Here is a 24473-nt window from a genome sequence, read left to right on the forward strand (position 1 = left end):
GAGAAGAAAAGCAAAGCACACTGCCATGTGTGTACCTACGCAACTGTCTTGCATGCTCTGCTCATGTACCCCAAAACCTAAAATCCAATAAAAAATTAAAAAATAAATAATAATAAGAAAAAAAGAAAGAGCTAGAGGAACAAGATCAAAACAACTCAAAAGTCTGAAATAACTTAGGTGAAAGCAGAACTGAAAGAGATAGAGACACAAAAATACCCTTTAAAAAAATCCGTGAATCCAGGAGCTGTTCTTTTTTTAAAGTTTAACACAATATACAGCCCGCTATCCAGACTAATAAAGAAAGAGAAGAGAGAAGAATTGAATAGATGGCAATAAAAAATGATAAAGGGGAGATCACCACCGATTCCATAGAAATACAAACTACCATTAGAGATTACTACAAATGACTCTGTGCCCATAACCCAGTAAACCTGGAAGAACTGCATAAATTCCTGGTCATTTACACTCTTCCAAGACTAAACTGGGAAGAAGTTGAATTTCTGAAAAAACCAGTATCAAGGGCTGAAGTTGTAGCAGCAATTAATAGCCTACCAACCAAAAAAAGTCCAGGTCAATATGGGACATCAAAAAGCTTATCCATCATAATCAAGTAGGCCTCATTTAGGGGATGCAAGGCTGGTTCAACATACATAAGTCTATAAATGTAATCTATCATCTAAACAGAACCAAAGACAAAAACCACATGATCATCTCAATAGATACAGAGAAGACCTTTAATAAAATTTAACAGCACTTTATGCTACAAACTCTCAATAAACTAGATATTGATGGAACGTATCTTAAAATAATAAAAGCTGCTTATGACAAACACACAGCCAATGTCATACTGAATGGGAAAAAACTGGAAGCATTTTCTCTGATATCTGGCAGTAGGCAAGGATACCCTATGTCACCATTTCTATTCAGTATAGTATTGGAAGTTACAGCCAGAGCAATCAGGCAAGAAAAAGAAATAAAATGTATTCAGTTAGGAAAAGAGAAAGCCATATTTTTTCTATTTGCGGATGACATGATTCTTTATTTAGTGGACCCCATCATCTCAGCCCAAAATTTCAAGCTGATAAGCAACTTCAGCAAAGTCTCAGGATTCAAAATCAATGCGCAGAAATCACAAGCATTTCTATACACCAATAGCAGACAGCCAATTCATGAGCAAACTCCCATTCACAATTGCTACAAAGAGAATAAAATACCTAGGAATAAAACTAACAGAATGTGAAGGAACTCTTCAAGGAGAACTAGAAACAACTGCTCAAGAAAATAAGAGAGGACACAGGCAGATGGAAAAACATTTTATACTCCTGGTTAGGAAGAATCAATATCATCAAAATGGCCATACTGCCCAAAGTAATTTATAGATTCAACTCTATCCCCATCAAGCTACCACTGACCTTCTTCACAGAAATGGAAAAAGCCACCTTAAACTTTATATGGAACCAAAAGAGAACCCTCATAGCCAAGACCATCCTAAGCAAAAAGAACAAAGCTGGAGGCATCATGCTGCCTGACTTCAAAATATACTACAAGGCTATATTAATTAAAACAGCATGGAACTGGTATTAAAACAGAGTTATAGAGCAGTGAAACAGAACAGCAGCCTTAGAAGTAATACCACACATCTGCAATCATTTGATCTTTGACAAACCTTAGAAAAACAAGCAGTAGGGAAAAGATTCCTTCTTTAATAAATAGTGTTGGGAAAACTGACTAGCCATGTATGGAAACCAGAAACTGGACCCCTCCTTAACCTTACACTGAAATTAACTCCCAGTAGATCAAAGATTTAAACATAAGTCCTAACACAATAAAAACCCTAGAAGAAAACCTAGGCAAAAACATTCAGGAAATAGCCATAGGTAGGGATTTCATGACTCAAAACACCAAAAGCAATGGCAACGGCAACAAAAGCCAAAATACACAAATGGGATCTAATTAAGTTGAAGAATTTCTTTACAGCAAATGAAGTAGTGATCAGAATGAACTGGCAACCAACAGAATGGGAAAAAAGTTTTGCAATCTACCCATCTGGCTAATATCCACAATCTACAGGGCTAATATTTAGAATCGACAAAGAACTAAAGCAGATCTATGAGAAAAAAACAAACCCAATCAAAAATGGGTGAAGGATATGAACAGACACTTTTCAAAAGAAGACATTTATGAGGTCAATAAACATATGAAAAAATGCTCATCATCACTTGTCATTAGAGAAATGCACATCAAAACCATATTGAGATACCATCTCATGCCAGTTTCAATGATGATCATTAAAAAAATTTGGAGACAACATGCTGGAGAGGATGTGGAGAAATAGTAACACTTTTACACTGTTTGTGGGAAGGTAAATTAGTTCATTGTGGAAGACAGTGTGGCAATTCCTCAAGGATCTGTAAATAGAAATTCCATTTGACTTATTAATCCCATTACTGGATATATACCCAAAGGGTTATAAATTGTTCTGTTACAAAGATATATGCATTCATATGTTCATTGTGGCACTGTTTACAAAACCAAAGACCTGGAACCAACCCAAATTTTCATCAGTGATAGAATGAACAAAAAAAATTTGGCACATATACACCATGGAATACTATGCAGCCATAAAAAAGGTTGAGTTTGTTTTTTGTAGGTACATGGATATCTCTGGAAACCATAATTCTCTGCAAAGTGACAGAAGAACAGAAAATGGAACACCACATGTTCTCATTTGCGAATTTTGAACAATGAGAACACATGGGCCCAGGGAGGGGAACATCACACTAGGGTCTTTTGGGGGTTGGGGGCTAGGAGAGGGACAGCTGGGTGTGGGTAGGTTGGGGAAGGATAACATTTTGAGAAATGCCTGATGTAGGTGACTGATGGATAGAGACAGCAAAGGGTTATGGCTTCTGTGTACTATACAACAATCCTGCAGGATTTGCACATGTACACCAGAACTTAAAGTACAATTTTTAAAAAATACCATACTAAATTCTTAAAGGATGCTAAGGATACTTAATACATTAAGACTAAAAATGTGGTTTTGAATGTGTTTAAAAAAATCACAGATTATCTGAGAAGTAGAAATTTATTCTACAACATTCTAATCATCAGAGTAAAATACTGAAATAATTTCAATTCAGTATGAGACAGAAAAAAAAAAAGAAAAATATGTAAAGCTTAATGTAACAAAATTTGTACTAAGATGATAGAAACAGGTCCAGTCATATAATATAAAATTATGAAACTCAATTTTTTAGAGTTGTATTTATAAGACCAGGTGAAACAAACAAATAAAAAATCTAATTACATTTAGGCATCTCAAACAAAAACAATACCAAAAATTTGTGTACAAATAATGAAAATAAATATGTATGAAAGATATTAACAAAAGAAAGGTGGTGTCACAGTATTCATAGTTGACACATAGATTACAAGATAAAAAAAATGGTGGAGATGAAAATGTTGCTACTTACTTATAAATGGAATAATTTCATCAAAAAGTTTACAAATTATGAGTTTATGTACATATAACAACATAGCTCTCAAATATATTAAGGAAAAAAATGACAGAATTATAAGAAGAGATTATTAAATCCAAAATCATAATGGGAGATTTTTTTTTACCTTATTGGAGAATGATGGTTCATGGAGATCACAGATTTTTAAGACCTTAAAAGATTTGAACAGCAAAATTAACAAGTATGATAATGATTTTGTGTGTTTGGGTACAAAATATTGCTTTCAACAGATAGAAAACACACTTTTGGCCATGCGCGGTGGCTTACATCTGTAATCCCAGCACTTTGGGAGTCCGAGGTGGGTGGATCATGAGGTCAAGAGATCGAGACCATCCTGTTCAACATGGTGAATCCCTGTCTCGTCTAAAAATATAAAAAATTAGCTGTGCATGGTGGGGCATGCCTGTAATCCCAGCTACTCAGAAGGCTGAGGCGGGAGCATTGCCTGAACCCAGGAGGCGGAGGTTGCGGTGAGCTGAGATCGAGCCATTGCACTCCAGCCTGAGTAACAAGAGTGAAACTTTGTCTCAAAAAGAAAAAAAAAGGAAAGAAAAAAGAAAACACACTTTTATTCAAGTGCAAGTGGAGCATTTATAAAATTTGATCATTTTCTAGACCACAAGGAAACTTTGCAAAATTTTTTTATTTTGGTCAAACAGTTTATTTAAGTTTCACAGAAAATTAAGAGAAATGTACAGAGATTTTTTATACAACCTGAAGCCATACCACTTGGGCTTTCCCATTATCAACCTCCCCTACTAGATTGGTACATTTGTTAAAATTAATGAACTTACATTGACACATCATAATCTCCCAAAGTTCATAATTTACATTAAGGTTCACTGCTGGTGATGTACCTTCTGTCGGTTTAGACAAATGTATAATAGCATGTATTCATCACTATAGTATCATACAGAGTATTTTTCTACCTTACACATTCTATTTGTTCTTCCTGTTTAACCCTGTCTGCCCTCTGCTTAAATCCCCTGGCAATCACTGACCTTTCTACTGTCTTCATAGCTTTTTCTTTTCCAGAGTGTCATATAGTTGGAATTATACAGTACGTAGCTTTTTCAAATTGACCTTTTTCACTTAGTAATATGTATTTACATTTCCTCCATGTATATTTATGGCTTGAAAGCTGATTTTTTTTTTTAGCACTGAATAATATTTTATTGTCTGGATGTACACAATTTTTTTAGTCATTTACCCACTGAAAGACATTTTGGTTGCTCTAGATTTTGACAATTATGATTGAAGCTGCTATAAACATCCATGTGCAAGTTTTTGTGAAGACAGAAGTTTTTAATACCTTTGGGTAAACACCAAGGAACACCACAGTTGGGTCAAATAACAAGAATATGTTCAGTTTTTACTGCCCAACTGTCTTACAAAGTGACTGTACCATTTTGTATTCTAATCAGCAATAGTATTTCTCTACATCCTTGCCAGCCTTTGGTGTTGTAAGTTTTCCAGATTTGGGCCACTGTAATAGGTGTGTAGTGGTATCTTCTTGTTTTGTTTGCATTTCTCTAGTGACATATGATATGGAAGATGTTTACATAGCTTATTTACCATTGATATATCTTTAGTTAGGTGTCTGTATGGTCTTTTGCCCATTTTTAAATTGGATAGATGTTTTCTTATTGTTTAGTTGTAGGAGTTCTTTGTATATGTTGGATAATAGTTCTTTATTGGCTGTTCTTTGTACATATTTTCTCTTAGTTTGCCCCTTTTCTTTTTCTCTTGCTTTCACAGAGCAGAGGGTTTTAATTTTTAATGAAATCAACTTATTAATTGTTTTTGTAATGGATCATGCTTTTGATGGTCTGTCTTAATAGTCATCACCCTACCGATGGCAATCTAGATTTTTTTTCTATTATAGGAGTTTTATAATTTTGCATTTTACCTTTATGTCTACAATCTATTTTGAGTTAATTTTGTGAAGAATGTAAAGTTTGTGTCTAGATTCATTTTTTTTTTGCAAGTGGATATCTAATTGCTTCACACCGTTTGTTGACAAAACTTTCTTTCCTCATACTGTTGTCTTTCATTACATTAACTTATGTAAATGAAGCTATGCCAATATATTTAAATATGAATGTGAATATCCAAAATGAATTTATTTTGTAGCCAACTTGTGACGTGATTTTTTTTCCTGGCAGGTTAGTCTTGGTGCAAGGAAAGCATTCGTATTGCTAACTCTTGTCTCCCACACCCCATCACCTATATTAACTGCTATTATGTCAGTTTAATATTGTTATTAAAAGTTATGTACATGCTATTGGCACAATAATGATTTTTCAGAGTTGTATCTGTCTTTACTTGAAAAATACATTGTTGGAAAGGAGTTGAAATGAAATGTCATTTAATTTAATAATCCAATTATTTGTGCCCATATGCTACTTTTAAGTGAATTAATAAAATAAGCGTAACATTCTACTGCTATTTTCTACCCTTCCTAAGAAGTTTTAAGTTTAAATAAAATAGGAACAAATCAGAAAATTAATGCTGTTGTTCATCAGTAAAATAAATCATAACTACTAAAATATAAAGAATTACAATTTTATGTATTTAAAATGATACTGTTTTTTTCTATCCTAATTAATAGTTTTCCAAAATGGATAAAGGAATTGAAAGAGTGCATCTGGTAGTTGACAAAGTGCATTTGAAATAAATGAAAACTTACTTTTCAGAAGCAACAAAAACAGTTTCCCAAGGGGAATAGAAAAGTAAATACTAGCAAAGTATATTTATCTTTATGATCAAAGCAATTCAAAATATATACACACTGCTTTCTTAGGCAAGGAGGGGCCAAGGGAAGGTGAATGTGTCTTTAAAGTTTTCATCTGATAGTTATCTTTAAAAAATTTAACCTTTCTTGGCAGGCTTAGATCCTGATAAGCATCTTGGGAAAACCCTGGATCAAATGGAGCCTTATCTTGTAGAGGTAAGAATTTATACCAGTTCTCAAAATATAGCCCTCTGAAGTAGAAAAAAAAATTATGATTACAAAATTTATTTTGTTTTGGAGACAATCAAATAGATCAGTAATATATTTTTATGAAAAAATTAAACTTCAAATGGAAATGAAAATGTTTAAAATTATAAAAATTAATCACCAACTTGTTAGCCCAAATATAAGAAAAAGTTACACTTAAAAAGAAGTTGCTCTGTCTGGAAGTTTATTTTTATTAAAAAAAAAAAAAACAAACGCTGTATTCTATATAAATTGTGCTATACTATTAAAGTATCTGATAGTCTTTGTGATCACATACTTTCCCATCAGAAACAGTAGTAGAAACTTTCTTTAGACATTGATGTAATCTCTTCTCTTTTATCAATTAGGAAATTAGTTTGCAGCATTGTAAAAAAAAAAAAAAATTATCTCAAGATTTCAAATTACTTCTCATTGTGAAATCCTAAACATTCCCTAAACATTAAATATCAGTTGTTTTTATTTGAACTTTATTAAATGTACTATATTTTATGACTTTTAGAACAAATGTTACGTATGATTAGTATGGAAATGCATCATTAACTAGAATGTTTAATTATTGCATTGTGTCGAGTATTTATATTCTACCATGATGATGAAAAAAGGAAAATCTCTCTTGTTTGAAAGAACTGATTTCTTTTAACAAGTCCCATGTTCTTAATTCATCCATATGGTCTCTTGGCTTTGTTAATACCATTGCTATGATATGAACTGTTAGTAGTTACACCTTTTTTTTTTAATTGCATTTTAGATTTTGGGGTACATGTGAAAAATATGCAAGATAGTTACATAGGCACACACATGGCAGTGTTATATTCTGCCTTTCTTCCCTTCACGTATAACTTGCATTTCTCCCCATGCTATCTCTCCCCAAATCCCCACCACTCGCTGTCCCTTTTTTATTTCCCCAACTGACCCCTGTGTGTAGTACTCCTCTCCCTGTGTCCATGTATTCTCATTGTTCAACAACCGACTATGAGTGAGAACATGCGGTATTTCATTTTCTGTGCTTTTGTCAGTTTGCTAATGATGTTCTCCAGTTTCATCTATGTCCCCACAAAGGACACTTACTCATCGTTTTTGATGGCTGCATAGTATTCCATGGTATATATGTGCCACATTTTACCTGTCCAGTCTATCATCAATGGGCATTTGGATTGGTTCCAGGACTTTGCTATTAAAAACAGTGCTGCAATGAACATTTGTCTGCATGTGTCCTTATAGTAGAACAAATTATTCTTTTTTGGATATATACCCAATAACGGAATTGCTGGGTCAAATGGAATTTCTATTTCTATGTCCTTGAGGAATCGCCACACTGTCTTCTACAATGGTTGAACTAATTTACACTCCCACCAACAGTATAAGTGTTCCTATTTCTCCACATCCTCTCCAGCATATGTTGTCTCCAGATTTTTTTTTTAATTGCATTTTAGGTTTTGTGGTACATATGCAGAACATGCAAGATAGTTGCATAGGTACACCTATGGCAGTGTGTTTTGCTGCCTTTCTCCCCTTCACCCACATTTGGCATTTCTCCTTTTTATATCCTGAGACTGCTGAAGTTGCTTATCAGTTTCAGGAGTTTTTGGGCTGAGGTGATGGGGTCTTCTAGGTATACTATCATGTCATCTGCAAATAGAAACAATTTGGCTTCCACCTTTCCTATTTGAATACCCTTTATTTCTTTTTCTTGCCTGATTGCTCTGGCTAGAACTTCCAATACTATATTGAATAGGAGTGGTGAAAGAGGGCATCCTTGTCTAGTGCCAGATTTCAAAGGGAATGCTTCCAGTTTTTGCCCATTCAGTATGATATTGGCTGTTGGTTTGTCATAAATAGCTTTTATTACTTTGAGATACGTTCCATCGATACCGAGTTTATTGACGGTTTTTAGCATAAAGGGCTGTTTAGTTTTGTCAAATGCCTTCTCTGCGTCAATTGAGATAATCATGTGGTTTTTGTTTTTGGTTCTGTTTATGTGGTGAATTACGTTTATAGATTTGCATATGTTGAACCAGCCTTGCATCCCCGGGATGAATCCTACTTGTTCATGGTGAATAAGTTTTTTGATTTGCTGTTGCAATTGGCTTGCCAATATTTTATTGAATATTTTTGCATCTATGTTCATCATGGATATTGGCCTGAAGTTTTCTTTTATTGCTGGGTCTCTGCCGGGTTTTGGTATCAGGATGATGTTGGTCTCATAAAATGATTTGGGAAGGATTCCCTCTTGTTGGATTATTTGGAATAGTTTTAGAAGGAATGGTACCAGCTCCTCTTTGTGTGTCTGGTAGAATTCGGCTGTGAACCCGTCTGGACCTGGGCTTTTTTTGTGTGGTAGGCTCTTAATTGCTGCCTCAGCTTCTGACCTTGTTTATTGGTCTTTTCATAGTTTCAGCTTCCTCCTGGTTTAGGCTTGGGAGGACACAGGAGTCCAGAAATTTATCCATTTCTTCCAGGTTTACTAGTTTATGTGCATAGAGTTGTTTGTAATATTCTCTGATGATGGTTTGAATTTCTGTGGAATCTGTGGTGATTTCCCCTTTATCATTTTTTATTGCATCTATTTGGTTGTTCTCTCTTTTATTTTTAATCAATCTGGCTAGTGGTCTGTCTATTTTGTTGATCTTTTCAAAAAACCAGCTCTTGGATTTATTGATTTTTTGAAGGGTTTTTCGTGTCTCAATCTCCTTCAGCTCAGCTCTGATCTTAGTTATTTCTTGTCTTCTGCTGGGTTTTGAGTTTTTTTGATCTTGCTCCTCTAGCTCTTTCAATTTTGACGATAGGGTGTCAATTTTGGATCTCTCCATTCTCCTCATATGGGCACTTATTGCTAGATATTTTACTCTGGCGACGGCTTTAAATGTGTCCCAGAGATTCTGGCTTGTTGTGTCTTCATTCTCATTGGTTTCGAAGAACTTCTTTATCTCTGCCTTCATTTCATTGTTTACCCAGTCAACATTCAAGAGCCAGTTGTTCAGTTTCCATGAAGCTGTGAGGTTCTGGGTTGGTTTCTGAATTCTGAGTTCTAACTTGATTGCACTATGGTCTGAGAGGCTGTTTGTTATGACTTCAGTTGTTTTGCACTTGCTGAGGAGTGCTTTACTTCCAATTTATGTGGTCAATTTTAGAGTAGGTGTGATGTGGTGCTGAGAAGAATGTATATTCTGTGGATTTGAGGTGGAGAGTTCTGTAAATGTCTATCAGATTTGCTTGCTCCAGGTCTGAGTTCAAGCCCTGGATATCCTTGTTGATTTTCTGTCTGGTTGATCTGTCTAATATTGACAGTGGAGTGTTAAAATCTCCCACTATTATTGTGTGGGAGTCTAAATCTCTTTGTAAGTCATTAAGAACTTGCCTTATTTATCTGGGTGCTCCTGCATTGGGCCCATATATGTTTAGGATCGTTAGCTCTTCTTGTATCGATCCTTTTAGCATTATGTAATGGCCTTCTTTGTTTCTTTTGATCTTTGTTGCTTTAAAGTCTATTTTATCAGAGATGAGAATTGCAACTCCTGCTTTTTTTTTTCTCTCCATTTGCTTGGTCAATCTTCCTCCATCCCTTCATTTTGAGCCTTTGTGTATTCTTGCATGTGAGATGGGTTTCCTGGATACAGCACACTGATGGGTTTTGGGTTTTTATCCAATTTGCCAGTCTGTGTCTTTTGATTGGTGCATTTAGTCCATTTACATTTAGGGTTAATATTGTTATTTGTGAATTTGATACTGCCATTTTGATGCTAGCTGGCTGTTTTTCTTGTTAGTTGATGTAGATTCTTCATTATGTTGATGCTCTTTAGCATTTAGTGTAATTTTGGAATGGCTGGTACTGGTTGTTTCTTTCTATGTGTAGTGCCTCTTTCAGGAGCTCTTCTAAAGCAGGCTTGGTGGTGACAGAATCTCTGAGTACACTTTCTTGTTCTTAAAGGATTTTATTTTTTCTTCACTTACTTAGCTCTGTTTGGCTGGATATAAAATTCTTGGTTGAAATTTTTTTTTTTTTAAGGATGTTGAATATATGCCCTTTTTCTCTTCTGGCTTGTAGAGTTTCTTCCAAGAGATCTGCTGTGAGTCTGATGGCTTTTCTTTGTGGGTGACCCGACCTATTTCTTTCTGCACTTAATATTTTCTCCTTGATTTCAACCCTGTTGAATCTGACGATTATGTGCCTTGGGGTTGCTCTTCTTGCGGAATATCTTTGTGGTGTTCTTTGTATTTCCTGAATTTGAGTGTTGGCCCTTCTTGCTAGGTGGGGGAAATTTTCCTGGATTATGTCTTGAAGAGTATTTTCCAGCTTGGATTCATTCTCTTGGTTTCCTTCTGGTACATCTATCAAACGTAGGTTAGGTCTTTTCACATAGTCCCACTTTTCTTGGAGACTTTGTTTATTCCCTTTTTGCGCTTTTTTTTCTAATCTTGGTTTCTCGTTTTATTTCATTGAGTTGATCTTCAATTTCTGATATTCTTTCTTCTGCTTGGTCAATTTAGCTGTTGAAACTTGTGCATGCTTCATGAAGTTTTAGTATTGTGTATTTCAGCTACTTCAGTTCATTTACATTCCTCTCTAAGTTATCCATTCTTGTTATCATTTTCTCAAATCTTTTCTCAAATCTTTATTCAAGGTTCTTAGTTTCTTTGCATTGATTTAGAACATGTTCTTTTAGTTCACAGAAGTTTCTCATTACACACCTTCTGAAGTCTAATTCCATCATTTTATCACAGTCATTCTCCGTCAGCTTTGTTCCCTTTCTGGTGAGGAGTTTTGGTTCTTTGTAGGAGGCGAGGTGTTCTGGTTTCAGGTGTTTTTATCCTTTTTGCGCTGGTTTCTTTCCATCTTTGTGGATTTATCCACCTGTCGTCTGAGTAGTTACTGACTTTTTGATTGGTCTCTGAGTGGACGCCCAGATTGTTGATGATTAGGTCTTTCTGTTACTTGGTTTTCCTGGTACCAGTCTAGCCCCTCTGCTGCACGACTGCTGAGGTCCACTCCAGGCCCTGCTTGTCTGGGGTACACCTGTAGCAGCTGCAGAATGGTGAGGGATGCTACCAATTTTTTCTTCTGCTATCTTTGTCCCAGAATGGTGCCCGCCTAATGTCAGTCTGTTAGGTTTTTTTTGAGGTGACTGGATATACAGGGTCAGGGAGCTGCATGAGGAGACAGTCTGTACTTTATAGGAGCTCAGGTGCGAGCTGTGAGCTCCATTGTTCATTCAGGGCTGTTAGGCAGGTGCGTTTGATTCTGCTGTAGCACAACTCTTAGAACCCCTTTTTTTTCAGATGCTCTGTCTCAGGGGGGTTGGGGCTTTTTTTATGAGTGTCTGTGGCACTATCCTTCCCAGGTAGGAGGAAGTCTAGTCACTATTTGCCTGCCGAGGCTCCGCCTTGCTTATGTGGTGTGGGCCCTGTTTCTGCGGGCTCTACCCTGCAGCCGCGGGCTCCGCGGCAGACTTCGTTCTGCTTCCACCAGCTCCACCCTGCAGCGGAGTCTCTCTGTTATGGCATGTTGCCTCGGCAACGGCGTGCTGCGTTAGCAATGGGAGTGTACCTTCGTAGGGGCAGATATTTTTGGTAATGGTGAATGCCCCTCCCCCACCGACCTGCACCATTTAGGGTTCAGCTGTGCTAGCAGTGTAACTCTCCACCTGGAGCGTTTCGAGTTGCCGTTTTCTTTTTTCCTGTGGGGGTGAAACCCGCCGAGCTTGCTCGCCTGGCTCCCTGCCTCAAAGTGCCTTTCTTTTTTTTTTTAAGTTGAACGGATGGCTCTTTTCCAGGTGTTTCAGTCACCCGCTGTTAGAGCACCAGGATCTGTGTGATTTCCCGTGCAGCTAGCCACTGCGCTGGCTCAAACGCCACTTCCCAGGAATCTCCTTGTCTGGCTCACTGTCCAAGTCCCGTTTAATCAGATGGATATGCTAATCTGCCCTCCCAAATCTCAGATTGCCAGTTTAGCAGGGCTCCCGGGCTTGTGTGTTTTGTGCGGATTTTTGGGGAGTGCCTGTGCTACGGCGCCAGCCGAAGCGGCTGCAACAGCTGAACCGGCTGCACTTGCGTCTCGTGTCTTTCCGACACCTGGGACTTTCCCCATTCTGTGGGCAACAAAGATCCATCTGGAATTGCGGCTTTGACTCACCCTCTGAGCATTCGCTGAGAGCTGCAATTCCGAGTTGTTCTTTCTGCGCCATCTTGAAAACTTTCTCCTGCCATATCCAGATTTTTCAATGATAGTTATTCTAACTGGCATGAGATGGTATCTCAATGTGGTTTTGATTTGCATTTCTCTAATGACCGGTGATGTTGAGCATGTTTTCATATGTTTATTGGCCTCATACATGTCTTCATTTTAAAAGTGTCTGTTCATATTTTTTGCCTACTTTTGAATTGGTTTTGTTTTTTTCTCATAGTTCTGCTTTAGTTCTTTTTAGGTTCTGGATATTAGCCTTTTTTTACATGGGTAGTTTGCAAAAATTTATTCCCATTCTGTTGGTTACTGGTTCACTCTAATGATTTTTTTCTTTTGCTGTACAGAAGCTCTGGTGTTTAATTAGGTTTTATTTGTCTATTTTGGCTTTTGTTGCCAATGCTTTTGGTGTTTTTGTCATGAAGTCCTTGCCTACTTATATGTCCTGAATTTTTTGCCTAGATTTTTTTCTAGGGTTTCTTTGGTGTTAGGGCTTATGTTTAAATCTTTTGTCCATCTAGAGTTAATTTTAGTGTAAGGTGTCAGGAAGGGGTCCAGTTTCTGCTTTCTACACATAGCTAGCCAGTTTTCTGAACACCATCTATTAAACAGGGAATTCTTTCCCCATTGCTTGTTTTTGACAGGTTTGTCAAAGATTATATGGTTGTAGATGTGTGGCATTGCATCTTGGGCCTCTCTTCCGTTCCATTAGTGTATATATGTTTTGGTGCCAGTACCATGTTGTTTTGATTACTGTAGCCTTGTAGTACAGTTTGAAATCATTTAGCATGATGCCTCCAGCTTTGTTCTTTTTGCTTAGGATTGTCTTGGCTATGTGGGCTCTCTTTTGGTTCCATATGAAGTTTAAGGTGGTTTTTTTTCCAGTTCTGTGAAGAAGGTCATTGGTAGCTTGATGGGGTTAAAGTTGAATATATAAATTACTTTGGGCAGTATGGCCATTTTCATTATACTGATTCTTCCTAATCTTGAGCATGGAATATTCCTCCTTTTGTTTGTGTCCTCTCTTATTTCCCTGAGCAGTGGTTTGTAGTTTTTCTTAAAGTGGTTTTGTACATTCTATGTTAGTTTTATTTCTAGGTATTTTATTCTTATTGTAGCAATTGTGAATGGAATTTTCTCATGATTTGGCTCTATTAGTCTGTTATTGGTGTACAGAAGTTCTTGTGATTTCTGCACATTAATTTTGTATTCTGAGACTTTGCTGAATTTGTTTATCAGTTTAAGGAGACTTTGGAATGAGTTAATAGGGTCTTCTAAATATACAGTCATGTTGTCTGCAAATAGAGACAACTTGACTCCCTCTTTTCCTAATTTAATACCCTTTATTATTTTTTTCTTGCCTAATTTCTTTGGCTAGAACTTCCAGTACTATATTGAATAGGAGTGGTTGGAGATGGCATCCTTGTCTAGGGCCGGATTTGAAATGGAATTCTATCAGTTTTTGTCTATTCGGTATGATATTCACTGTTGGTTTGTCATAAATAGCTTTTATTGTTTTATTTTTCTTCAATACTTAGTTTATTGAGAGTTTTTAGCATAAAGGGCTGTTGAATTTTGTCAAAGGGCTTCTCTGCATGTATTAAGATAATCATGTGGTTTTTGACTTTGGGTCTGTTTATATGGTTTATTACATTTATAGACTTGAGTATGTTGTACCAGTCTTGCATCCCTGGAATGAAGCCTACTTGATCATGATGGATAAGCTTTTTGATTTGCCGTTGCTGTTGGTTTGCCAGTATTTTATTGACGATTTTTGCATCTATGTTCATCATGGATATTGGCCTGAAGTTTTCATTTGTTGAGTCTCTGCCAGGTTTTGGTATCAGAATGATGTTGGTCTCTTAAAATGATTTGGGAAGGATTCCTTTTTTTTGTATTGTTTAGAATACTTTCCGAAGGAATGGTACCAGCTCTTCTTTGTATGTCTGGTAGAATTCAGCTGTGAACCCATCTTGATCTGTACTTTTTTGGTTAGTTGGCTATTCACTGCTGCCTCAACTTCAGCCCTTGTTATTGGTTTTTTCAGGGTTTAAACTTTTTCCTGGTTTAGGTTTGGGAGGGTACAAGTGTTCAGGAATTTATCCATTTCTTGTTCATTTAATGTTTTATATGCATAGGTTGTTTGTAGTAATCTCTGATTGTAGTCTGTATTTCTGTAGAATCGGTGGTGATATCTTCTTTATCGTCTTTTATTGCATCTATTTGATTTTTCTTCTTTTTCTTTTTTATTTATCTAGCTAGCAGTCTATTTTGTTGATTTTTTCAAAAAACAAGCTCTTGGATTTATTGATTCTCTGAAGGGTTTTTTTGTATCTCTATCTTCTTCAGTTCTGCTCTGATCTTAGTTATTTCTTGTCTTCTGCTAGCTTTTGAGGGTTTTTTTTTTGTTTTTTTTTTTTTTTGATCTGGCTCCTCTAGCTCTTTCAATTTTGATGATAGGGTGTCAGTTTTAGATCTTTCCTCGCTTCTCATGGGCTTTTATTGCTATAAATTTCTTTCTAGACACTAGACACTGCTTTAAATGTGTCCCAGAAGTTCTGGTACGTTGTGTCTATTCTCAATGGTTTCAAAGATCATCTTTATTTGCCTTTATTTCATTGTTTATTCAGTCGACATTCGGGAGCCAGTTTTTCAGTTTCCATGATGCTGTGCAGTTCTGAGTTAGTTTTTTTTCCTGAGTTCTAATTTGATTGCACTGTGGTTGAGAGGTTGTTTGTTATGATTTCTCTTCATTGCATTTGCTGAGGATTGACTTACTTCAAGTTATGTGGTCAAGTTTTGAGTAGGTGCAATGTGATTCTGAGAAAAATGTATATTCTGTGAATTTGGGGTGGACAAATTTTTAGATGTCTGTTAGTTTTACTTGGTCCAGATCTGAGTTCAAGTCCTGGATATCCTTGTTACTTTTCTGTCTGATTGGTCTATCTAACTTTGACAGTGGAGTGTTGAAGTCTCCCGCTGTTATTGTGGGGGGTCTAAGTCTCTTTGTATGTTATCGAGAACTTGCTTTATATACCTGCGTGCTCGTGTATTTGGTGCATATATATTTAGGATTATTTGCTCTTTTTGATGCATTTTTTTACCACTATGTAATACCCTTCTTTGTCTTTTTTGATCTTTGTTCATTTTAAGTCCATTACATCAGAGACTAGGATTGCAACTCCTGCTTCATTTTGCTCTCCATTTGCTTGATCAATCTTCCTTTATCTTTTTATATTGAACCTATATGTGTCCTTGCACCTGAGATGTGTTTCCTGAATACAGCACTTTCATGGGTCTTGAATTTTTATCCAATTTGCCAGTCTGTGTCTTTTGATTGGGACATTTAGCCCATTTACATTTAAGGTTAATATTGTTATGTGTGATTTTGGTCCTGCCATTTTGATGTTAGCTGGATTTTTTGCCCATTGGTTTACACATTTTTTTCATTGTGTTGATGCTGTTTACCATTGGGTATGTCTTTGCAGTGACTGGTACTGGTTGTACCTTTTTATGTTTAGTGCTTTTCTCAGGAGCTCTTGTAAGGCAGGCCTGATGGTGACAAAGTCTCTGAGCAATTGCTTGTTTGTAAAGAATTTTTTTTTCCTTTACTTATGAAGCTTAGTTTGGCTGGACATGAAATTCTAGGTTGAAAGTTCTTTTCTTTAAGATTGTTAAATATTGACCTTCACTCTTTTTTGGCTTGTTGAGTTTCAACCACGAGATCAGCTGTGAGTCTGATGGAATTTTCTTTGTAGATAACCCAACCTTTTTTTCTGGCTTCCCTTAGCATTTTTTTCTTCATTTCAACCCTGGTGAATCTAACAATTATGTGCTTTGGGGTTGCTTCTTTTTAGGAATATCTTTGTGGTGTTCTCGGTATTTTCTGGACTTGAATGGTGGCCTGGGTTTCTATGTTGAAGATGTTCTCCTGGATAATATCCTGAAGAGGGTTTTCAAACTTGATTTCATTCATTCACATTTAGTTCTACCTATCAAACATAGGTTAGGTCATTTCACATAGTCCCATATTTCTTGGAGGCTTTGTTCATTTATTTTCACTCTTTTTTTCTCTGTTCTTGCCTTCTCATTTTATTTCATTGAGTTGATCTTCAGTCTCTGATATTCTTCTACTTGGTCTGTTAGGCTATTGAAACTTGTGTATGCTTTACGAAGTTCTTGTGCTTTTTTTTTCAGCTTTCTCAAGTTGTTTGTATTTTTCTCTAAGCAGTTTATTCTAGTTAGAATCTCATCCAACATTTTTTCTGGGTTCTTTGTTCCTTTGCATTGGATTGGCACCTGTTCTTTTACTTCAGAGACGTTTGTTACTTTCCACCTACTTAAGACTTTCTGTCAATTTATCAGATTCATTCTTTATTCGTCTTTGATTCCTAGCTGGTGAGGAGTTGTGATCCCTTGGAGGAGGAGAGGCATTTTGGTTTTTGGTGTTTTCATCCTTTTTGTGCTGTTTCTTTGTTTCTTAGTAGCTTTGTCTACCTGGGGTCTTTTAGTTGGTGACTTTCAAATGGGGTCTCTGAGTGGACATCCTTTTTGTTGCTGATGATGTTCTTTCTTTCTGTTTTTTAGTTTTCCTTCTAACAGTCAGGCCCCTCTGCTACAGGACTGCTAGAGGTCCACTTCAGACCCTGCTTGTTCTGGGATTACCCATCGGAGCTGCAGAACAGTAGGGGTTGCTGCCAGTTCCTTTGTCTGTTATCTTCGTCCCAGAAGTACTTTCCAGATGTTGGCCTGAGCTCTCCTTTATTAGGTGTCTCTTTGGATATATTGGGGTCAGGAACTGCTTGAGGAGACAATCTGTTTCTTATCATAGCTCAGGTGCTATGCTGGGAGCTCTGATGTTCCATGCAGTGCTGCTGGAAGGTACTTTCAAGTCTGCTGCAGTGGAACTCATAACTACCTCTTTTCCCAGGTGCTCTGTCCTAGGAAGGTTGGCTTTATTTTTAACTTCCTGTCGTGCTGCAGCCTCTTTTCATAGATGCCCTGCCCCACACATAGTAGTATAGTCACAGTTTGCCAGCAGAGGCATTGCTGAGCTGCTGCAGGCTCTGCCCAGCTGCTTTCTGAACTTCCTGGGTAGTGGTGGACTACCTCAGTAGTGGTGGTCGCCCTTCCCCCCACTGAGCTGGACCACCCTGGGTCCTGCTGTGCTTGCTGCAAAAGTCTTGAGTCCAGAGCATTTCAGATTGCTTGTTTTGTTGGTGTGGTACTTACTGAGCTAGATCACCTGGCTCCCTGACTCTGTTTTCTGCCTTTCGATTGAATGGTCTGCTGTGTCTTCCAGGCGTTCCAGGCACCAGTTGAAACGGCTGCGCAGATTTGTGTGAGTTTTTGTGCGCCAACCCGGCACCGGCAGTGGCCGTGCTAAAAATTCTTGGTGCTTTTTGGCCCAGGAATCTCCTGGTCTGTGGGCAGTGAAAATTTGTTTGGAAATGCAGTTTGCTCTTACCCTCTGCATTGTTCTTGCTGGGAACTGCACTCCAGAGCTGTTTATATTCAGCCATCCTAGATCCAGTTTACTTTTTCGAAATCATTTTATTCAATATTTCTTCTACAAGTTTCTCAACTTGCTCTGGCAATCTTACATTTCCTTATAATTATTTTCTACCCATTTTACATAATGGCTATTTTATTCCTTCTCTACTTCTTAAATTTAAATTTCCTCTTATGTTGAGTGGATGAGATATCTTTCTTCACAGACAAAATAGAAACCATATTATAGGAAATCCCCAGTCTCCCTTCCAACCGCAGCATCACCGTTACTAATTTCCCTGTACCTACACCTATCCTTTAGGCTTACTGTAACTTGGAGAAGTGTTCTTCCTTCTTTATATGGCTAAGGCCCTACCTGTGTTTGGATCCCATTCACACCTTTCTTCTCAGAGATTCTGCAGTCAACCCACCCCCCCAACTGACTTCATTTTTGCTTTTTATTGTCTCCTTCACATCAATATTAAAACGTAATACAGACTCTGCCATCCTAAAGATCCCTTTTCTTCACCCTAGTTTTTCTCTGACTACCTCTCTTTCTTTTTTGTTTCAAAACCAAAATATTTAGAAATGTTTTCTGTATTTATTGTGAGTACTTCTTCTTGTCTGAGATGCCTCAAGTACCTGGAATCTGTCTTCTCATTCTGCCTTTAAACAAATACTGCTTTTACCAAAATCACTCACAATACCCATTTTACCAAACACAATAGATACTTCTTGGTCCTTATTTACCAGTTACAAGCACACCTTCTTGAAATGCTTCCACTTGAATTTATGATAGCACACTTTCCTAGTTTTTCTTTTTTCATTCTGGATAGTGCTGCTCTTTTACTGTTTTCTAGCTAGGTTTTATTTTTCCTCTACAAACTTTTTGTAGGTAATCTCAGTCACTCACTTGACTTTAACTATTAGCTATATTCTGATGACTGTCAAGTCTTTCTGGTCCAAAATTATCTGCTAAGCTTTGGTACCCACAGATAACACAAATTCATTCTCTACATACTTGATGGTGGCCTTTTTATTCATTGCTTTTTTGCCATTCCCTTTGTCATCACCTTTATTCAGATGCCTGTTACTTCAGACTTAGAATGTTACTAATACCTCTAAATTTGCCTCTATCTTCTATTTTATTTCCCAAAGAATTCCTTTGCTTCTTGCCTCAAGATCATCGTTCTAATATATTCTACTGTAATTGTGTCACTCAGTCAAAACTTTAAATGAGTCCTCATTGCCTACAGGCAAAAATTCAAATTCTTTAGACTCCTATTTTCCTCACCTTAACATGATCTTGTCTGCTCTATTTCCGGAATATATTCTATTATAAATCCTAGCACTTCTCACTGTCTCTACTGCTACTACCATACCATAATCACCTCGTCTGGAATACTACCTCAACCCCTAACTGGTCTGCTTACTTTTACCGTTGCCCTCCTGTGATCTATTATTTATATAGATGTCAGAATGATATTTTTTAAGTGTAAATCAAATCATATCCCTACTTTGTTTAAAATTTAAGTGGGTTCTCACTGCAATTAGAATAATATCCAAACTTCTGTGAGGTCACAACTTGTGAGACCCTATATGATCAGCATCCTATCCATCTATTCAGACTCTTCTACCATTCTCTGTCTTATTTTCTTAGCAGTAGCCACTTAGGTCTCTTTACTAAACACACTTTATTCACCCTCTTTTTCATTAGGACTTACCCCTGCCTTCAGTGTTTTGTTCAGAGACTGTCACTGGGGGTTTACACCTTCTCATTTTTTAAATGATAGCTCAAATGCCACCTTTTCAAAGCTTTCCCCCACTACCCTAGCTAAAACAGATCCCTGCGAATTATTTTATTTATCTGTTTACATGTGTATTATTTGCCGTGTACCATTAGAATATAAGCTTCAATAATCTTACCAAGATTTTGGCAGACATAAGTTTTTTAATTCATTCAGTAGCTTGTTCATCTCTCCATCCATTCATTCATCTCATTTTTATTTAACATTTGTTGAAGGTCTATTATGTAACAGATGCTATGGTGAACACCAAACATACATGATGAACTAAACAAACAAGATACTTGTTCTTGAAGAGTTTACAATTTGCTATAGTTTTTTTTCAGACCTGAGGGTAATTCACCGGGGACCTTCTTAAAAATGCACAAATTCTGTTTCCATTCCCAGATATTTTTTCTCAGAGGGACTAGAGATTAGAAATCTGACCTTAAAACAAGCACTGGATAATTTTGTCACATTGATAAAGTATATAGTCTTTTAGTTTCTCAGTACCACTGATACATTTCAGGTCCTTTCTTTCTAGATGTCTCTGAAAGAGTATTCTTCTCTAAACTGTCATCTATTGGCTTCTGTGAGGCTATTCACTTCTGAAATCTTTCTGAGTACTTCCTTAGCTTTCTTTTGGGGCTTTTTGTACATACTCCACCTTTTATATATTGTGGTTTCCTCCATAGCTTTCCTCCTGTGATGATCTGAGAGTCCCTTGACTTCAACTACCAGTTTTATTCTTTTAACAACTAAGTTTGTTTCTCTAACATTTTCCTGTGTTTCAGACATGTATTCAGCTATACCTCCACAATGTCATCTGTTAAATGTTACCAGGCCCCTCAACGTCAACAGCAGAACTAAACATTTGTTTTCTATCTGTGCCATTTTTATATTTCCTGACACTGAAGGGCTGACCCCATTGTCTTCTCAGTTGTTCAAGCCAAAAAAACAAATAAATAATGTCTTTTACTACTTTGTCCCTAAGAGCCTTAGGTTTTTTAGTTCGACCTTCTTAATATCTTATCATTTGCTTTTTTTATTCTCACAATAACCACCTTAGCATATCCTATAGATGATTGCAGCAGTCATGTAGCACAAGTATGTCCTCCCTGCCTTGCCCCTTGTCAGTCAATAGTCCCCAGTACATTCATAACATATATGAAATACAAAGCTGATCATACTACACTTTCCTTATAAATTTTTGAGTTGCTCCCCATTGCTCCAAAATAAAATTTAAACTCCTAACCTTCACACAGTCTATCCTTGGGGTAAAATGAGGCTTTGAAGATAGGTAGTCAATGGCATACTTCCTATGCTTCATCAATTTTAGACTGCTAATGGTTTCCCTAGAGTGAGTATTCCCTCCTAACTCCATGGCTTTTTTTCTTCTCTACAGCATTATTCCTCTATCATCAGCTAAATCTCTCTTTAAAATCTCAGTTCAAAAAGTGCTCTCCTGTGAGGTTTTCTTGCTTAAATAAGCTGTCTTTAAACTGCCATTTTTCTCTTGTTTTATGACATGGAATGTTTTTCATATTTTTCCTTTTAAATAGTTTTTTAAATATAAAATTAAAACATATAGTATGTGAAAAATAAATTCAACACAATAAAATAGTGAAAAATCTTCCAGTGACACCAAGCCCCTAGTTTTTCTGTTTATATTCCAGAACAATCACTCTTTTCTGTTCTAATATATCTTTTCAGAAACATTGTTTTACATATAAAAGTATATATGCATGTATTTATCCATTTTTATCTAAATTGGCACATGCTGTACATATTCCTTTTCATATACATATGTTTATGTATATTCTATATACATATCATTTACATTTTTGCACATACAGGTCTAGGCCATTTGTTTCCACAGTATATTGTGTTTCGTTACATAGCTATGCTATAATGTATTGACTTTATTCTTCATTGATTTTTTATGGTTTTTGCTATTATAAACAATAATAGAATAAACATTTTTGTACATGTATTTTGGGGCCATGTATTTATTGATCTGTAGAATAAAATACTAAAAGTTAACATGGCTGGGTCAGAATGCATATTTATGTTCTAAAAATTAATAGATATTAGAAGATACTCATTTCTACTAGAGGAATAACATATCAGATGAACTTTCTAAATACAAACAACTAGAAAAGGCATATGAAATTAAAACAAATAATACATGAAAGCATTAGAAAATTCTAAAATCTTCAGTAAGTTGAGGGGACAGAATTCCAGAGAGAATAAAAGCCCTGAGCATTGCCTCTTCAAGATATTTTTTTCTGGTGTAAAAAATGATGTAGATGTGCCAAAAGCTTAGGAGAAAACTGTAGTTGAGAATCTTATTAGGGATTTCAATAGTTTCACAGGACTGGGGAGACAACAACTGGCATTTAGGGAAAACCAGACTGGAGTGGACCTGGTTTACCCTCCAAGTTTTTAGTTGGGATTCCTGAATGGACTATACCTTAGGAGTAAAGGTAAACTAGAAATAGTCCAGATCTTGCAAATACTTATATCCAGTTTTGAGTCATATTAATTCTAGAATGAATTAAAGTAATCTTATTCTATGCTTAGATGTGTTTTTTCCTTGAGAAGGGTAGCATGATTCAGAGCCTAAGATTATGTCTAAAATATTTTGCTTACAATCCGCCCCAGCAATCAATAATTACAAGCGTATCAGCGGAACTGATGAAATAACTGAAAACTAAGAGAAAAGTGGATAATAAAAATATTCCCAGCAGATATCCATGTAATTGAATGATCATATTTAAACTTTAAAACGAAAATGGCTAATCTGCTCAGTAAATGTAAATGCATGTAGTAAATGGATGAAAAGAGAGAGTATTTTAGGGCAGAATTAGAGCCTATATGACACAATCTAATGGAATTCTAGAACTTGAAAATACAATACCTGAAATTAAGAACACAATATGTGGATTTATTAGTAGATACAGCTGTTTAGACAATTAATGAACAGTTAAGATAGGATGATATAATATATCCAGACTGAAGCACAGAGAAAACCGGACGGAAAACAGAAAAAAAGGAATATAAGAGAAGTAAAGGAGAGGTGTCTATTGTATATATAATTCAACTTGTAGGAATGGTGGAGAGCGGATAGAACAGAAGCAGTGTCTTCTACAGGATCTACTTGTGGATATCATTGCTGATTTTGAAAAGCAGCTTCTCAGGATGATAGAAATTGCCTTAAATCTGAGGGAAGGATAATTATAGATAATTATATATTTTCACTAGGAATTTTTTTGATAGTTACAGAAAATTATGCAAAGCAGTGTAAGTCTTTTTCTTCTAACTTTTCTGTGACTTCTGCGAAGACTAATCTGTGTGTACATGTGGTCTCCATAATGTAAGTGCTTAATAAAGGTTTACACATGTATCAATTTTATTTCTTTTCTTATTTACAACACTTATTTCACACAGCCTAGGTTTTAATTCTGACTCTGTAGGTTTTTCCCCCACCTCTTTTTTTGTTTCATTTTTGCATATGTGCATAAAGGAGCATCAGTCAATTGTCTGATATAGCTATAACACAATGATTCTAACATTAAAGCAGAATAATTCATCTCTAAAACTTTATCTCCCTTCTGTACCTAGAGAGTATTATTTGTTTAACTTACTACCTCTGACTCTATCTTTTGCATCATAATCATATATTAAGGAATGTATGTATCTTTTTATTTTCATGAATAATGTGATTAATTTTAAATGAAATAAAAGATAAACTACATATTCATTTTTTAACTCATTGGCACAATTCTCATGAATAGTTAAGGAATCCAAAAGCAGGAGAGAAAAGAGACAATTTTTAAACTTGGAGGGTTTGGAGAGAAAGGGGTTGGTAGATGAAAACCCATTTTATTCACCTGCCTCAGTGCATCTGAGAGACCTCTTGAATACGTGTAATTTGGGTGGACATTACTTGTTAGCTAATATATCAATTCTTTAATATATTACTATATTCGAGAGTGTCTATTTCTTAATTAAGGGAAGTTGTACATTTTATAATGGTTTCCCTGACACAAATTGTTTTTTGTGAGAAGCGCAGACAGGTTTGTGGCAGAGGTGATAGAGATGAGATGATACTTTTGGGCAAGAGTTTTTTTTATAGTTCATCCAGATCACATGGAACAAGAGGCAGTGTGGGAAACTGATCAGCAAGACACCACTCTACCCAGGTGCCCAGGTATGAATTCTGCATCTCTTGCTTACCTGAAGTGTTAATCTAGTTAGCTTCCCATATCACAAATGAGAGTAATAACAGTGAAATGTAATATAAGATGCTTAGCTCAGTATCTGGTGCATTCTAGGTGCTCAATAAATGTTAGCAACATTTATTATTGTAAGGTATTTTCAAGCCTCATGGTAACCTCAAATTGAAAAACATACAATGAATACACAAAAAACAGCAAGCAAGAAATTAAAGCATATCACCAGTGAAAGTCACTTTCACTAAAAGGAAGACAAGAAGG

General features: G+C 36.2%; 1 protein-coding gene across 5 annotated transcripts in view; it reads left to right on the forward strand.

Annotated features, from left to right (window-relative positions):
* DPH6 (diphthamine biosynthesis 6) overlaps positions 1 to 24473 on the forward strand; it is a 237242-nt gene that overhangs the window by 167322 nt on the left and 45447 nt on the right. For all 5 annotated transcript variants that reach the window (XR_008474329.2, XR_008474330.2, XM_078335976.1 and 2 more), the window contains one exon: positions 6410 to 6471. Coding sequence is in view for 3 of the 5 variants with exons in the window: in XM_078335976.1 (XP_078192102.1) it covers positions 6410 to 6471 (62 nt within the window). In the remaining 2 variants the exon portion in view is untranslated. The remainder of the gene's footprint in view (positions 1 to 6409; positions 6472 to 24473) is intronic.

The sequence above is a fragment of the Callithrix jacchus genome, chromosome 8 (assembly GCF_049354715.1).
Source record: "Callithrix jacchus isolate 240 chromosome 8, calJac240_pri, whole genome shotgun sequence".
Taxonomy (NCBI): Eukaryota; Metazoa; Chordata; class Mammalia; order Primates; family Cebidae; genus Callithrix; species Callithrix jacchus.